The sequence below is a fragment of the Capsella rubella genome, unplaced genomic scaffold (assembly GCF_000375325.1).
Source record: "Capsella rubella cultivar Monte Gargano unplaced genomic scaffold, Caprub1_0 scaffold_8, whole genome shotgun sequence".
Lineage (NCBI taxonomy): Eukaryota > Viridiplantae > Streptophyta > Magnoliopsida > Brassicales > Brassicaceae > Capsella > Capsella rubella.
In genome coordinates this window covers 8,178,430-8,196,198 of record NW_006238916.1, presented here as the reverse complement: position 1 = coordinate 8,196,198, position 17,769 = coordinate 8,178,430, and the positions used below count along the sequence as shown (strand labels likewise).

At 32.1% G+C, this 17,769-nt stretch overlaps 2 protein-coding genes across 2 annotated transcripts; one reads left to right on the top strand and one right to left on the bottom strand.

The window, feature by feature from the left end:
* The first annotated feature begins 7,473 nt into the window (after positions 1 to 7,473).
* On the top strand, positions 7,474 to 10,199 carry LOC17876719 (indole-3-acetic acid-amido synthetase GH3.6). The gene is made up of 3 exons (XM_006280130.2): positions 7,474 to 7,901; positions 8,266 to 9,194; positions 9,350 to 10,199. The coding sequence occupies exons 1-3, from the start codon at positions 7,573 to 7,575 to the stop codon at positions 9,931 to 9,933; spliced, it is 1,842 nt and encodes a 613-aa protein (XP_006280192.1). The 5' UTR covers positions 7,474 to 7,572; the 3' UTR covers positions 9,934 to 10,199.
* A 3,302-nt stretch (positions 10,200 to 13,501) lies between these two features.
* On the bottom strand, positions 13,502 to 15,490 carry LOC17875174 (NAD(P)H dehydrogenase (quinone) FQR1). The gene is made up of 4 exons (XM_006281058.2): positions 15,370 to 15,490; positions 14,873 to 14,966; positions 14,097 to 14,359; positions 13,502 to 14,008 (listed from the first exon to the last, which is right to left on the bottom strand). The coding sequence occupies exons 1-4, from the start codon at positions 15,390 to 15,392 to the stop codon at positions 13,774 to 13,776; spliced, it is 615 nt and encodes a 204-aa protein (XP_006281120.1). The 5' UTR covers positions 15,393 to 15,490; the 3' UTR covers positions 13,502 to 13,773.
* Between the last annotated feature and the right edge of the window lie 2,279 nt (positions 15,491 to 17,769).

The window sequence follows — 17,769 nt, the reverse complement described above, 5'->3', positions numbered from 1 at the left end:
TATATAATATATATATATATATATATATATATATATATATATAAATATCAAATGAAAACTATTAACATTAGTTTGACATATTATACTTGTTTTATAGATATATTGAAAAGGTAATACCGACACACTCATTTTTTACATTGTTGTTGCATGTGATTGGAGTCCATACCATCCATTTATTCTTCATTTAGTTCGTTGTGTGATCAACTTTGGTATGTCTTAAAGTGTATTCTGAATCATTCGGTCTTTGCTATAATATATATTGAAAGTAGCAAGTTTGATATATATAGATATTTGTAATTTACATATAGACCATTGTGTTGACTGACCATAAGCCTTAAGCGAGCTAACTCACCTTGAAAAATCTAAGCAACTTCTTGGGAGTCAATTTATTTCTACTTACTTTGGTAAACTGTGTCTGAAAGTAAACGTCTAAACTAAAATTTTGGCATGCGTCATGAGATAGTGTTCCAAGATATTCGATTTTTTTGGTGAAACATTGCTATATTGGAATTAGAATTGTTTCATTGCACTTCTCTCCCATGGGATAAAACAAGACTTTATATCAAGCAATCTATAGATATATAGAATTTTTAATAATTAGATACCCTCAAATTATTTAGTATCATACAGCTATATATATATATATATATGCAGCGTTCTTAAGCATTTTAGAGCGTTTCTACCGAAGTTAATCGGATCAGCCGATAGGAATTATAATTTTTTTTATATGCATATGTAAGAAGAGGGACACTTAGAGACAAATTCCCAAAGAAAACTGGTAATTGAAAGCTTATGTGGTTTCAACTTTTAATGGTAATAAATGAATGGAAGAAAATACTTTTTATTAATTTAATTTGTGAATACAAATGCATGTGGTGAAAGCTGGAATAATGTTGAAAATTAATCTTTTGATGAACTATTTTACTCACCCAATGAACATGATGAAACATTTTGATAAATAAAGACACAAAGACTAAAAACACTATTTGAAAAACACATGCATTGTATTTGTACCGTAGAAGAAATATTTTTGTCTTTAAAAAGGAGTAAATAGAGAAGACATGAAACTCAATTTGTCAAGGCTTCTTTCAATAGCAAGAGTTTTTTTTTGCCCTAGTTATAATTAGTGGTTTCCTTTAAAAGTTACCTCTCAATAAAGTCAAGGATAAGGATAAAGTCAACAGTACTTCTATATAATTTTGATGTATGCACGACCGATCGATTTCAAGATCAATAATTGTCACGACAAAGAGATAGAACTAAGATGTAGACATTATTAAGCTTTCGATGGGGACGATGCTAGAAGTGTTGTGGTAGGTATAAGTGTGGTAAATATGTTAACTGTGGTATAGGGACAATCTAGATGATATCACCAAAATACTCGATGGTAAATGTTATATAACTTGGAGTAAAATTTTGGTGCATGCAGTTTTTTTTTTGGTCATCTAATTTTTTTATTAAGACTTATTATAGAATTACAAGTGAAATACAATGCACAAAAGAGAGAAATTTAAGTTGGCAGATCAGAAAACTGTTCTGAGAGAGAAACTTTGCAAACTAAACCTTAGACAAGAGAAATAAAAGACAAAATACAAAACACAAATTCTAACCATATCAAAAAAGACAAAATTTTATTCTAAAAACTAACGCAACCGGATAAAGAACCTTAATAGAGACGATAAAACTGAGAAAATTAAAAAAACTTCTTATCTGAAGCGCAATTGAATAAGATTTACCAAAAATGTCTATGGCCAAATAATTTCAGTCACGGCCAAATAATTTCAGTGCACGCAGTTACTAATATGTAAAATTATAAATTAGTCGTCGTGTTTGTGTAGTTTTTACGGGATAAGGTATCAGTAAAAAAGGATAGATGAAATGACATTATTTAGAAAAATATAGAATATGACATGGTGTGATGATAATGCATGACGAAGTGACGCATCGCATTGGAATCATTATTTTAAAGAAAGTTTTAAAAATCAAATCAAACCTTTATTTTATTTGTTCGTGATCTTTTGTTTTTGTATTTTTTTACCTTTCCGTCCTTTAATATTGTCCTTCCCCTTGTTACCAAATTTCAAAAGACAAATTGATCGATGTTCTGCTTTTATCATTTCAAAGGTCTGTTGAACTTGTCATTTCATTTCATCTCTCACTCGTTTTTATGTGCCATTATATTGTCTTTCTGCCAAGACCGTACGATCTTGTCGTACAAAATAGTCAAGACCATGTTCACATTGAAACCACTTCTTTCCAATTACGATTCACCTTCCCCTTTGATGTTTCTAATTTAAACATTTTGTAATATATAGCTAGATAGAGAGAAAAGTTACGAGCATACACAAATCAAAAGACTAAGTAAGTGGTTAAATTATAACAGCTCTAAAAACAATTTCGAACTTTAGCCTGCCAAATTTATATGGCCGAACAAAACAGTTACGCTACTTAACACTGACCAAAACAGATATTAAAAACCAAAAAACAGTAAATAAGCTCCATGAAATATTTATAAACATATCACATATAAATGGAGAAAAGAAGAAAACACCATGATTTAAGTCACTATATATAGATTCCATCTACATAAAAAGATGAGAAATGGAGATTTAAAACACAATCTCCAATGCCCTTTTCGACTGTCAAAGAGAAGCCATGCACTTTCTCATGTGGTTTTTATGAATCTTCCCTACCCAATCAAGTCTCAGTCGTCTCCACTTTAAATTTTTAACCTTAATTACTTCCCTTAATTTAAGTATATAAATCTAATATCTTTATTAGACACAGCCCTACCTTCACGTTACAGTACTACTCGTATTTATAGATTTTAAACCCCCAAAAGTGTATATATAGTGGCTTTTTTACGTGATGTTATAAGTCTCGTATTTGTATTTATCCGTATGGCTACTAGATAATCCGTATGACCGTATGAGAATTTATATTTCAGGTTTAATTCCATGGATACTAAGTAATCAATAATAAACTTTTTGACAAGATTAAGAAGTCATCTTAATATACGATATAGATCACAACAAAGGGAACGCGAGACCTGGTAGAGGAGTTCGTTATTTTGTTTTATAAGCACTTATTTGTCATATTTGAAAATTCATCGATGTAGATAACATCTTCGATTAGCCAATGATAATGTATATATGTCGTAAAATATGAGAAAACAAATCACTAAGACCTTAGAGGAGATACTTAATATTAAAGAAAATAAAAATAATTGAAAATTTAGAGAGAAAATAAGAATTGTACCTTATTTAAGCTACTTAAGCATTGAACCTTATCATGGAATGGATCTTTCTATTGGTTAACTTTATATTATTATTAAAAAATTTAATTATTTTTAGATTTAAGAAACGTGTTTCACCAGTTGAGGATGCTCTAAGAGAATCAATGTTAAGAATATTTTTTTTCGTACGTATTCATATATTTGGTACATCATACATACTGCAAATTGTTTCCTCCAATCAGCCTTGATCGCATTGCACCTTTAGTTACAAGTAGCTAGTTAGGGTTTTGAGTTTTGACTACATCTCACGGGATCGGAGAACAAGAAACAATTAGGGACCACATCATTGGTTTCCACGAACTACTTTGATACTATTAATGAAAACATTTTACTCGATCCATAAGCAATATATAACTATGATTAACAGTCAAAAATATTAATTAACGCAGATATATCCTATGTGCTGTTCCCTGGAAGTAAACCATAAAGCCATATATCTTTCAACATTCAACCATCCACATGCACGTTGTGACACCATCATTATAATTAAGTTATTCCAAAATTCAGCAATTAAATAAACATAGATTATCAGCTTTAGAAACCTGTTCTCATTCCTTTTCAGTTTTCAGGAATATTGATTTGCATGTACGCAACGTACGTATATGTACGTATGTATGAACATATACAAAACTCAATATATATATATACTAGTTTTCTTGCTTTAGCAAAATATCACGTGCATGCGAGTGCGACGTATATATGATTATAGGTTTTGGTCGAATATTAGTATATATGTTACATGCATGGACGAGACTTTTAATATTTACAGTAACTCCAAAAACTTTAGCTACATGAACTTTCTTTTTCCAACCTCAATAAACAAGTTACAAGAATATTATTTATATAAAAAGGTATATTTTACCAACAAAAAAAAGTTACAAGAAAATTTCTCATACAACATATATAATATATCTACCACTTGGGTTTGACGATTTGATGATTCTTTACTATCGTAGGGTCATTATTAAGTTAATCTCAACTCTTCTGTCCTTGTTTTATATGTCTTTCCAAATATCATTCTACAAAATTATTTACCATGACTTGAGTCATCCGCTTATATGGTGGCGGGGTACAAAATGGTATACTTGGTCTAGGACCAACGTATGCAAATTCACCATAAACCTAAATCAATCTTCTAGTGGGCAACTTGATGATTGATGGAAGTTTTGGCTCGTATGTTTCGATCCATGGTAGGTTTACGTTTTGTTTCTTTTGACAAAATCTGGAATGAAGAAAAAAAACCAAATTGACATCTTGAGAAGGAAAAAAAAGGAGTCAATGGTCAAAGATTTGCAATAATCTGTCGGTGCCTCCCATAGGCTTTCCGTATAATAGCACAAAACGAAGACTCTTTTGTGTTGTTGTGTGTGATGAAACGTATAGAGAGTCAGAATCACTAAGTACACATAAAAGTTCTAGAAAACACATAGACACACACACACACAGTGCATATTAGAGATAACGATCGAGAGAGTGCGGTCGGTCCTACCCTTCCCACTCGACCGGTGCATCCGCTTCAACCTGATATTCAGCCTATCATGTGGGGAGCTCCCACGTGGCATGACCGGATGTTCCGTGTCCGATACAAAAATTTCTCAAAACGATAAAACCACTTCTTCATTTGTATTAAATTTTCGTTGTCATTATTCAGATATTGTATGGCTTTGGTCGTAGCTACTTTTTGTATAGGATTTTATGCATTCATTCCCGGATATGTCGGAAATTGCGAGCCAAAATATCTACAAAAGAATACAAAAATACGGAATTGTGATGTCATATTGTGATGATATTACGAAAAAAAATTCGCATTCTATATTAAAAATCTAAGAATACTGTTTTTGAAACCAGTTATTAAGCAATATGTAGAAAATTAACTCAAGAATATTAGTATGAAGTTTGACAACTTTCGTAATTAACAGAAAAAAAAAAAGAATATAAAGTGTGACTACTTTAGAGAGATTAACTCTTTTTGGTAAGTCAAAAAGTTACCTAAGTATTTGACTTTTAACTAATATAGAGAGAAATAATATACATATTCAAACACTAATTAAAGATTGTTACGCATATACGTTAATTGTGTGTTAGGCACCGATTTTTAACCAAAATATATATGTCAGTCTCTTTCTAGCTATCAAGCTATATATGTGCACCTCCTCATGTGTTATAGTACTTATATTTAGTACATGAATTTAAAACTTGGTCAGGTTGTAAATTTTCTTTTACTGGTTTCGTTTTTTCTAAACATGTTTTGATCGTACGTTAAAAATATATATTATCAATTTATCACTGGTTTTATTTTATTTTATGTTTGTATCAGTGGCTATGATTGATGTTCAGTTTTGAAAGATATTCTTCGATTAAACATTGTTGCTTGTCGAATAAATATTTTTTTTGACTTACTTGTCAACGAAGAATATATATACTTTCTCTGATAGGACAAGTAATTGGTAAGTGTTGGTCTAAATAGATATGTACATATAATATTATCTATAATTTTCAAATAAATCGGCTCACAAAACTCATATTATGAGAGAATTTGATTCTCGTTTATGTCTTTGTGATACACTTACCGATTTTTCATTAATCCTTTATGTTTTTTTTCATATACTTATATGAACCTTCAGTTATCTATAGCTATTTTACAATTTTCTTAAAAAGTTTAATCAAAACCCATTAAACATAACCTTTATGTATAACGTCTTTTTTAATTTCTTTAGCATCTTCTTCTAGAATTTGATTGCACTATATAATAGAACATTCCAAAATAAAAAAACACTGATAAAAATGAGAATTTAACTACTACTAGATAGACAAGAATATAAATCGGAAAGCTACACTTTGACGGGAATAATATCTTTGCTATATATTACCATCTTGTTCACGTATCTAATTCTAGTTAATACCTGTAGAGTAGACTTTGAGCTCAAAATCTTACTCTCCCAGATGTAATAATTCAGTAGTAATTAACACAAACTTCGTTCTGATCTATACTCTTATTTGATTTCGTTTTTGTTATGTTTCTTTTTATATAAAATGTAATAAAATTATTTCAAATTGTGTTCACACTTCACACCCAACAAAATGTTGATTATATATGAAACAACTCATTTGATTTTCATGGATGACCAAAATGATAACAAATCCAGCAAAAAAAGTCGCATGAAAATAAACTACGTGAAGGCACCAAACTAGTAGAAGTAGAAGTAGTATATAACACCAAGTACACGTGTCGACCAAATCACTATGGAGTCCAGCTGTAATGGTCCCTGAGTGATGCACATTGACCAAAGCGTGAGAACTTGGAAAGGCGAACGCCGTTATTTGTGTGTACCGGGAAACGGAAGAGTGTTAGCTTAGGGTTTTAGAAAAGGCTTTTGTGTGAGCTTCGCTGCCGGTCTTTCCTGGGACAAACCACTGCGGATTCACCGGGTATTGCCGGTTTCACGGTCCTGGTCAACCGGGTAAATATAATCCCGTTATAAAATCTGTGCCTGCTCAGTTTTATTTATTTCATAAAGCTTAATTATACTAATAAGTTTGCTTTTGTAATCTTGTTACATTAGTATAAAAATTACCGTCGTTGTTCTAATATGTTATTTCGCTCTTGCAACATTTTTACATTCTATTAGGTTTTAACATGGACGGTGACATTAGGTTAGCTATTATATTATTGCATGTTGCATGATCATTTCATGACCCTTTTTTTTTTAACAGCACATGATCATTTCATTTAAGAGAATAATTTAAGTTAAATCAGTGGGTAGAAAGAAAAAAATAATAATCAACCAGTCTAATATATTTTTATTAACTACAAAAATAAAGTGGGCGAGTTTGAGAGTACAGTAGTATATAGTTTGAATGTCCTTAAACTATTATTAAAATAAAAACCTTTTTACGAAGGCATACAAATAAAAATAGTCTATTGACCATTGATGGAATTTAAAATAAATACCACTTTTTGTAATGAAAATGAAATAAAAATAAAACGACAAGAATATAAAAATAATTAAAAAATCTTCTAATTAATCACGAATAGTAAGCCGTTCACTTAAATCCAGGATTTAACATAATGTGAAGTTACATATACACCCTTCGATATCTTTCTTCTTCACCCTCTTCGTTCCTCTATATATATTAACCCTTCCTCTTCCATTCTTCCTCACACCCTTAAAGCTTCAACAAAACCAGATCAAGCTTCTTCACCATTTTCAGTTCTTCTTTAAGCTTTCTTTAACTTCTCTCATTTCGATCTTGTAACACAAAAAACAACCTAAACGATGCCTGAGGCACCAAAGATCGTAGCTTCTTCCGATGTTTCTGATGAGAGCCTCGCTGAGAAGAACAAGAACAAGCTTCAGTTCATTGAGGACGTGACCACTAACGCTGATGATGTCCAGAGACGAGTTCTTGAAGAGATCCTTTCACGTAATGCTGACGTGGAGTACCTCAAACGACACGGGCTCCAAGGACGAACCGACCGTGAGACATTCAAACACGTCGTGCCTGTCGTAACTTACGAAGACATTCAACCTGAGATCAACAGAATCGCTAATGGTGACAAATCCCAAATCCTCTGTTCTAACCCCATCTCTGAGTTCCTCACAAGGTTTGACCGACCATTTTGATCTCTTTCATATATGTTCCTCTCTACATTTCTCTTGATTCTTTATTTTCATAATTGATATCTTTTTAATACCTTTAAGATTATGTTCATGCTCCGCTCTGTTTCGTGTTCTGTTTCATCACTTAGGCTAAGATTTTTTAAGATTCGAATCTCTGATGGGTACTCAAAAAAGTTTTTTTTAAGTTTCTAGCTTTGTCATCCGTTCACTGTTGAAAATCTTTATCCAAAAAGAAAATATAAAGTCACTACTGTTTCGTATGGGTCTACTTTTGTCGAAATCATTGTAAAAACTTTATTCGCAAGAAATTTTTGGCTAACATGGGATTATGTTGATTTGTGTAAACAGTTCTGGGACATCTGGTGGAGAGAGGAAACTGATGCCAACAATCGAAGAGGAACTAGACAGGAGATCACTTCTCTACAGTCTCTTGATGCCTGTGATGAACCAGTTTGTTCCTGGTCTTGACAAAGGCAAAGGAATGTACTTTCTCTTCATCAAATCCGAGTCCAAGACACCAGGTGGTCTCCCTGCTCGTCCTGTTTTAACCAGTTACTACAAATCTTCTCACTTCAAGAACAGACCTTTTGATCCTTACACCAACTACACCAGCCCCAACCAAACCATCCTTTGTCCTGACTCTTACCAGAGCATGTACTCTCAAATGCTTTGCGGTTTATGCCAACACAAAGAGGTTCTTCGTGTTGGAGCTGTCTTTGCCTCTGGTTTCATCAGAGCCATCAAGTTTCTTGAGAAACATTGGCCTGAGCTAGCCCGTGACATTAGAACCGGTACTCTCAGCTCCGAGATTACTGATCTTTCGGTTCGTGAGGCTGTTGGGGAGATTCTTAAACCGGATCCTAAGCTTGCGGATTTCGTCGAATCTGAATGCAGGAAGACCTCTTGGCAAGGGATCATCACTAGGATTTGGCCAAACACCAAGTATGTTGATGTGATTGTGACTGGAACAATGTCACAGTATATTCCAACTCTGGATTATTACAGCAATGGTTTGCCTCTAGTCTGCACAATGTATGCTTCTTCGGAGTGTTACTTTGGTGTGAATCTCAGACCACTCTGCAAACCAAGCGAAGTCTCTTACACTCTCATACCGAACATGGCTTATTTCGAGTTCTTGCCTGTTCATAGGAACAGTGGAGTCACTAGCTCAATCAGTCTTCCAAAAGCACTTACTGAGAAAGAACAGCAAGAGCTTGTTGATCTTGTTGATGTCAAGCTTGGTCAGGAGTACGAGCTTGTAGTCACCACCTATGCTGGTAAGAAAACCAACTATCCTTCATTAATTTGGTTTAGTCATCTTTGATTGATTTGATTAAGATGGAATCTATAAACTAGACAAGAGAATCTTTAGTTCATCTATATATAAATGATTGTATTGATGTTGAACCTTTTCTTGTTTTGTGATCTTTAGGACTTTACAGATACAGAGTAGGTGATGTCCTAAGCGTGGCTGGTTTCAAGAACAATTCGCCTCAGTTCAGCTTCATATGCCGCAAGAACGTTGTCCTAAGCATTGACTCTGACAAAACCGATGAGGTTGAGCTTCAAAACGCTGTTAAAAACGCGGTAACACACCTTGTTCCGTTTGATGCCTCACTCTCCGAGTACACTAGCTATGCGGACACATCATCTATCCCTGGCCACTACGTCTTGTTCTGGGAGCTCTGCTTGAATGGTAACACGCCAATCCCTCCCTCGGTCTTCGAGGATTGCTGCTTAACCATAGAGGAATCACTAAACAGTGTGTATAGACAAGGAAGGGTCAGTGACAAGTCCATTGGACCGTTGGAGATCAAGATAGTCGAGTCAGGGACTTTCGATAAGCTCATGGATTACGCGATAAGCTTAGGGGCATCTATCAATCAGTACAAGACACCAAGGTGTGTGAAGTTTGCTCCCATCATTGAGCTTTTGAACTCTAGGGTTGTTAATAGTTACTTCAGCCCCAAGTGTCCTAAATGGGTACCTGGCCACAAGCAATGGGGAAGTAACTAAAGAGGAAACTTCTGAGGAAGAAGGAGACTCTCTATGAGGTTAGATGGTTCTAGTCCCATTTGAACTGCTGATTTTGTAATCAAATGAATATCAAGAAAAGTGATTAATTATGTCTTTTGTGTGTCTAATTTTAATCTTAATTTTAATTTCGCTTTACTGTTTTTGTTTTAAATTATGGTTTAGCTCCTCCTAGTCATATGTACATAGCCAGTTTATGTTTCTCAGTGAGGCTTTTAAGTTCTATTCCAGTTTTAGTCTCTTTTTTTTTTTTTTTTTTCTTACTGTTCTTACAATTAGCCAAGATTATGGAGTTAAAAGAGGAGAAAATAATTATAATAATCAACATATCCCCGCATACAAGTGAGAACTTTACTTGTTATGGTATTTGCTTCAAAAAGCAAAATCATTATAAAGCCACAATTTACTCTCATTGTTATGCGTTTATAGTAAAAATTATTATTATATATAGTTTTCTATATACAAGAATCATCAAAAGGTTCAAGGATCGAAAAAGACTTTATTTATGAACAATTCCTCAAAATACCATCATTTTGGTTTTTTTCCAAAAATACTACTAAAGTCAAATTATTTATTTAGGCTTCAAGGAATAATAATCTAGTTTTTTTTAATAATAATTTAGTTAATTAAATAACAAGGAGTATTTTTATGTTTTATAAGTAAAGAAAGCTATTCAATTTGATATTTTTCAATGAAAAAATGTTTTTTTGTAATGGAAGATAATATTGAATCCAAGTATTTTCACAATCATTTTCTTGAACGACAAAGAGAATGACAAAGAAGTTTCAAATGATTTGGTATATTTTTATAAACAAAAATAGAAGAAAATATCAAAAATTGCAGATGGGAGAAAAACCAAGTGTCGGTTTATTTGCTGGAGGATTGTCATACGTGGACAGTTCAGACAAATCGCTCAAAGACATACTAACACGTGTGGCTTATAAATTCGTTGACTATTGACCCTGACCCAATAAGGTACACCGCACGTGCGCTACATTAAACCAATGCTCCCTATCTGGGCTTACATTGTAGGCTCGTTATCTTGGCCCATTAGTACTGTAGAAGTTAAGTTATGACAACAGTGTATGTGATGTGTTCTGCATTGTATTTGATTTTTCTGTCTCTCAATTTTAAAATTAATAATTTAAATCATTTTCTTTTAAATATATAATAATCACTATGATTCTAATTACTAAAAATATTTTCAAACGGATCTATTTTATTGTATGACTGAGAACTTTTCTGTAAGATATTCTTCATTTGATTATATAATTTTGTGTCATATTTTTTTTTAATAGTGAAAATTTTAACGCTAACATGAAATAAGTTATATGCTTATTAGAGTAATAAATAATTTAAGCGTTATTTATGCCTCATCGATCAGAACAACAACATGATAAGTGTATAGTATTATTTATTCAGAATAGTATAAAACTACAAACATGCTCATCATGGGCTGTTTATATGTTGGTCAGTGGAACATACGTGTATACTTTTTTTTTTCGATAAAATATATATACTGTACATACACACGTGTATATATATACTGACATACAGTGACACACAAACCACAAACATTACACTATGCAATGTTTGTATGTCTCATATTCATATATGAGTCATGACCACCATGCATGCACTATTACCAAATGTTATCATATGTAGTTAATATACATGATATCTTCTTTTGGCGTTATTTTTAACCATATTGGTTCACTGCCTATAACATTATTTTATTTTTAAAATTTTTTTCGGCTACACGAGAAATTATGATAATGTATTTTTAATGGGTGAAAGCTACAAAGTGAAGTTAAAAATTATACAAGTATTAACGAAAAAGTGGATTTGAAGTTTTCTCGATATAGTTCAATATAGATAGTTACTAATCGTTTCAATATGGTACGTACGAATCACTAGAATTTGAAGATTCATGATTTTACACTCTTTTCGATTTAAGAAAACTTGGTTAAAAATTCATCACCTATACTTTTCTTAAGACTTATATATCATCATCTTACTGAAACCTAGAACTACAAGGACTTCAAAATCAAATAAGCAAATATTGGAAGGACAAAAACAAGAAATGGCATCTAATTATAATCTTAGTAGACACGTCCATGATTCATCGAACGACATGATACTTCTTTTTCGGGTGCATGCACATGATATCAACTTATACCTAACCTATTGTTGCCACTCGTTCATGCAAATGTGATGTGAACATCGTTATTATATTAACTCTTTCTTACTTTATTTAAGGTTATATATTTTCTTATTCATGCATCGGATTGTTGGATCCTTCCTTGCACGGATTGTTGGATCGATATGTTACATAGTATTTGCTAAATTATTAACTGGAACATCGATATGTTTTTAATAGAAAAAATAACTAGTATGAATTTTAACTCTAAAATTCTAAGCGAATGAACCAAAGCTATCCATCACGTTTAAAAGTGAAGATTGTAGTTATAGTCTTTCAGATCAATTATCATTATATCAATATCAACCGACAACCATAGTAAATAGCTAGGTAGAGCATATCCATAAAAATATAGATGATTCAATACACAAATTCAGATTCATTTCGCATAAAAATAAAAATAGTATATATATATATATATATATATATATATCCTGACCGATGAACTAATGTATGATCCTTTTTCTTCTATATATCACAATTAAAATAAGTAATTACAATCTTATATTTAGATGATAATAATGCTGTCTTTGTCTAAATGTAGCTCATATATGTAAACGTCTTTTGGTATAAGTTTGTGAAATACTATTCTTATGGATAAGGTATACTAGTCATCATGACTCTACTGACCATTTTAATAAATACAATTTTTTTTTCAATTAAAATATTTTTTCTTTTTGGAAAAGCAGATGAATTATGAATAAGATCATTTTTATCTTTTAAGAGCTTTTCCTAGTTTGTAATACGAGATTTAGTCACATGAGTAACATCGTAAACTAAGGGTTTGGCCGATATAAAACAAGTTTATTACGTTGTTTATATATTTTTTACAAGCGACAATGTTCTTATTGTCGAAAATGGCATTATGATGTACATAATCAATATTGCTTCAGATAATAATATAACCAAGATGAAGTTAGACTGGAAATTTCTGAATTTTATTTTCTTCTAAACCAGGGGCTATTAAGTATTAACATAACCACTTGGCTATGAGACTCTTGAACATTGTTATGAGTGAATTACAGTTTTAGTACTTGAAACCAATGCATGTTTTCACTTTAGATTGATGTCTTCATTTTCGTGTTAGAATTTTAGTAGCAGACCCAACATTGATTGTTTTAAGTAATGTCAACTCTTGTTTTTTCTACATTACGATCCAACATTGGTTTTTGTTTGGGTCACATTTGCTACATTTGCTAGCAATGGGACTTTACTGGGCCACAATATATATTGCTCTCATCTCACTTGGCATTTTTCTTTGTTGTTTTTGATTTATAATTTTATTTTATTAAACGAGAAATAAGTTAACGAAACCAAAAAAAATAATCAAAATTTAACAAAAGTTATAACTATAAGAACAATGACGACGCATCTTATCTTATGTTTGGAGTATAACACAAGTACAAATCATACAAATATCTATACGTAAAAACAAAGACAAGAATTATTGCTGTGAAATAATATCATGTATTCTGAAGAGTGAAGATAATAATTAAACCTGAAAAATCACAAAAGCCCCCAAATTCAAAGATAAAGAATATATGATAATAGTATATATAAAAAAACCAGAACCAAGCTGTTTTTTTTTTTTTTTTCTTATTGATACCATAATCTTCTGAGCTCTAAGCAGTAGATCCCTTGAGCTTCTTGGTGATGGTGGCAATGTACTTGCCTTGGTGAAATGCTTGTTGGAGCTCAAGCTCTGTTGGCTGCCTCGAACCGTCTCCTGCAAATGTTCCAGCTCCATATGGGCTTCCACCTTTCACATTCTCCATCTCAAACATTCCAGCACCAAATGTGTAACCAATTGGGACAAATAACATCCCGTGGTGGACCAGCTGAGTTATCGCCGTCAATCTATTGATTACAGAATACGTTTTCAGTAAGTATATATAGATGGTACGTAAGAGATGATGCAAAGAGTTTGTTATTGATGAGAACTTACGCGGTGGTTTCTTGGCCACCACCTTGAGAGCCAGTACTGTAGAAGATACCAGCTGGTTTACCAGCGAGTGACTGAGTCCTCCAGAGTCCACCAGTTGCATCCAAGAAGGCTTTGAACTGAGCAGCCATCATACCAAATCTTGTTGGGAACCCAAAGACAAACCCATCAGCTTCAGTTAGCTCATTGGGAGTGATGATAGGGGATTCACTCTTTGGTGGTGCGCTCATCTTAGAAAGCGCTTCTTCTGGAAGCGTCTCTGGTACCTGTAGACAACAAATTCATCAGGTTCAATGATTCACATGGATCTAAATAGCTATGCCTAAAATGGTAATTTGTAATATGGAAATTTCACATGCTGTTGACAACAGAAACAAAAATGCAACATAAGTAAAGGAGTAGCAGCAAGAACATCAAGAAATCCAAAATCTCAATAAGCAGAGTCAAAAAGAGAAATCTTCCCTTCTGGTCAAATCAAGTCAGTGAAACAGAACATGTATTTACCATATACCAAGTAAAAACGCAGAGAAAAGTAATAGACCTCTATGAGTCTAATTTTGCAAAGCAATCAGCAGTTAAGAATCCAAATAAAGAAACTTGAGAATGACAAGGGCCCAAATGTATGCTGCAAGCTAAAGTTAGGATGTCTTATCCTTCCTTCTAGATAACCAAACTTCTTTAAATACTCAATCCCAAGTACAAAAAGACACTTCCATAGCCTTTTGTGAAATTGACAATGCAAGAGTTCAGCCACAGAACAAAGTAGTTAACAACATCACCTGCCAAAGTTTGGCTTCAACACCTTCAACAGAAGCAGCTCCTTTCCTTATCTCTTCAGCCAATTTCTCCACATGACCATACATAGAATAGTACCTGCAAATGTCAAAATGTGACTTAAAGTCAAAATTGAGACCAAACCCCACAAAGCCACTTGAAATCAAATCCTACTAACAAATAGCTAAATCAGAATCCATAAAACTTCAGTATCAAAGATCCAAAATTTGAATCAGAAATACTAATGAAACAACATATAAAGCAAATTGCTTTATCACAAAAGTAGAGTTTCAAGCAGCCAAAACCATAAATCAAATCATCACAAAGTAACAATAGACAATTTCTTCGATCAAATTTGATTATAAGATCAAAACAAGTCACTGAACTGAATCAGAACGAGAGCTTATGATTCAATAGTTTAACCCATAGATTAGCTCCAAAAAAATCGCAACTTTAAAACCCACAAAAAGTAAAAGAGAGAAAAATTGAAACTTTAACATACACGATATACACTTTAGTCGCCATCGAAGTAGTAGTAGTAGTACGTTAGTTCCTCTCGAGAATCTATGAAGCTACTAAAATAGTTTAAGAGAGATTGTTCAACGATCCGAAAATGTAGAAAGCGTATTTATAGAGGTGGAGAAGAAGATGATCTGGGTTCTTCTTCTTTATCCTTTTTTCCAAACTCTTCTTTATTTATTTTTCTTTCCAGAAACTCTTAATTCTATCAAATTCAATCCCCTAAATATTTGGTCAAATTAAATATCACCCCATAGTTTCTCTTTTAATATTAATCCCAATTACTGATCATTGTACTTTGACCAAAAAATATAAAATTAGAATGACTTAATATATATTTGGAAATTATATAAATAGTCAAAATATTAAAATTAGAATGACTTAATAAATGACATAAATCGAAATTAAAAGTTAAAACACATTATCGCAAAATATTAATCACGCTTTTGCGAAATCATAGATTTGGTAAAAAAAAATCAAAAAAAAAAAAGAGCTATGCCAAATTACACAATTGTCATGTAATGTCCTGTATAAGCTAACAATCAAAACAAAACAAAACTAGTGGAACGAAATTGAAATCTTCGGATAATATAGGGGTCGTTGTCAAATTAAAACGCAGTCGTTGGCACTTGTGACGGGAAAATAAAAAGGTGGGGTTGGTGCGGGAATTGAAATATTTGGTTTTAAAAATGATTTTCTTCATATTTAAAAAAAAAAAGATTAAAGAAAAAATAACATAATAATGATGATATGTTGCTGTCACGCTCATCATCATCATGTTCGTTTTCCCTCAATATTGTTTTTAATTTCTTTACATAACAAATAAAAAAGAGAGCTTTCAGGCTTACTTGTTTTCTCTAGAAGAAGATTTGTCTTTTCAAAACCTGAATTATGGTGTTTATCTATTCAAAGTTTTACATGATTGTATAACTAATCAGTCTCTTAACCCAATTGGACACACGATTATTTGTGACTAACATGTTTTTCTTAGTTAACTAACAGAAAAATACCATACAAACAGATTATAAAATGAAAAATTATATATTTCAATTTAATTAAAGTTTTTTTTTGGATAAATCTCGTATAATTACAAATTTACCGAGTTCAAGAAGATTTTTAATTACATTAAAGATTGAAAAATAATCCTATAGAGACTCTTGTAAATTACAAAATTATCAGAGTTCAAATTTTACTCTCTTTTTTTTTTTTTTGATCATACCAATCATTCATCTCATATTTGTTATACCTAATGCATATATAGCCAACACAAATAAATCCCAACTAATTTTGAATCATAATTTAGAAGAATATATCGATAAGATATTATGGAGAGGGATTGAAATTGAGAAAGTGGATTAAACCAAGTCAACGAATATGGTCGGAGCCCCATGAAGACAACCGAGTAGGTGCTAAATTGACCGGAGGGTAGGGTCAAAAACTCGTAGCTATTGGATCACGTTCTCGACGGCTCTTCATCCAAATATTCATATTCCGATTACAAGCTCTTGCATCATCCCTCTCGTCATTGTTCTTTTTTTTTGTACTTTTAATTTTCTAACATCCAAGCATAATAGTATAAAACTACGACTACGTTACAAATCTTCCAATAATAAGTTAATACTAACACATACTATAAAATTACAACTATACGTTGTTTGACGATAGATATATACTATAGTAATAGTTGTGATATAATTTAATAAATTTGGATGTGATTTTGACGGCTCATCCTATAAAAATTAGTTTCGAATGCATTATTATTTTGTCTTCGTTTGCATAATCATGGTGTCAGCAGCACTCGAGTATATCTCATTTCTAACTACTAGGAGCATAGATATGACTTACGAGAAACATCATGTTATTTCATATTGTTATTTAAGGTAATAATGCATTTGTTAGTTTTTTTTACTGGTGTTTAAGTTGCGATGTGCCAAGTTTTAATTTGTTGGTGGTTAAGCTTATCAGCTTATGTGAAATATAAGTGTAAATTACATTAAATTTTGATATTAAGATATAATCAAGCCTTGTAATGTAACAAAGGCACTACAAATTGATTACTTTATTCGATAGTTTTTTTTTTTTTGGTCAAATTTTATTCGATAGTTTAAAATCATTTATTCTCTATGTGTTCACATCACTTGTTCTCGGGAACACATATACAGCTCTTGGAAGGCTTGGACTATCTACATACGTATATCGTAACATATACATAGTCTTCGAATTAGAAGAAATTACAAGTTTTACTTGTGAAAATGTAAGAAATGAACCAACAAATAATATGGTCTTGAAGCAAAATTAAAAGAAAAAGAAAATGATAAAATGCCAAAGTTAGCTTGCGTTTCAAGGATGCTTTGCTTTTACAACCCATTTCTTTGATAATGAT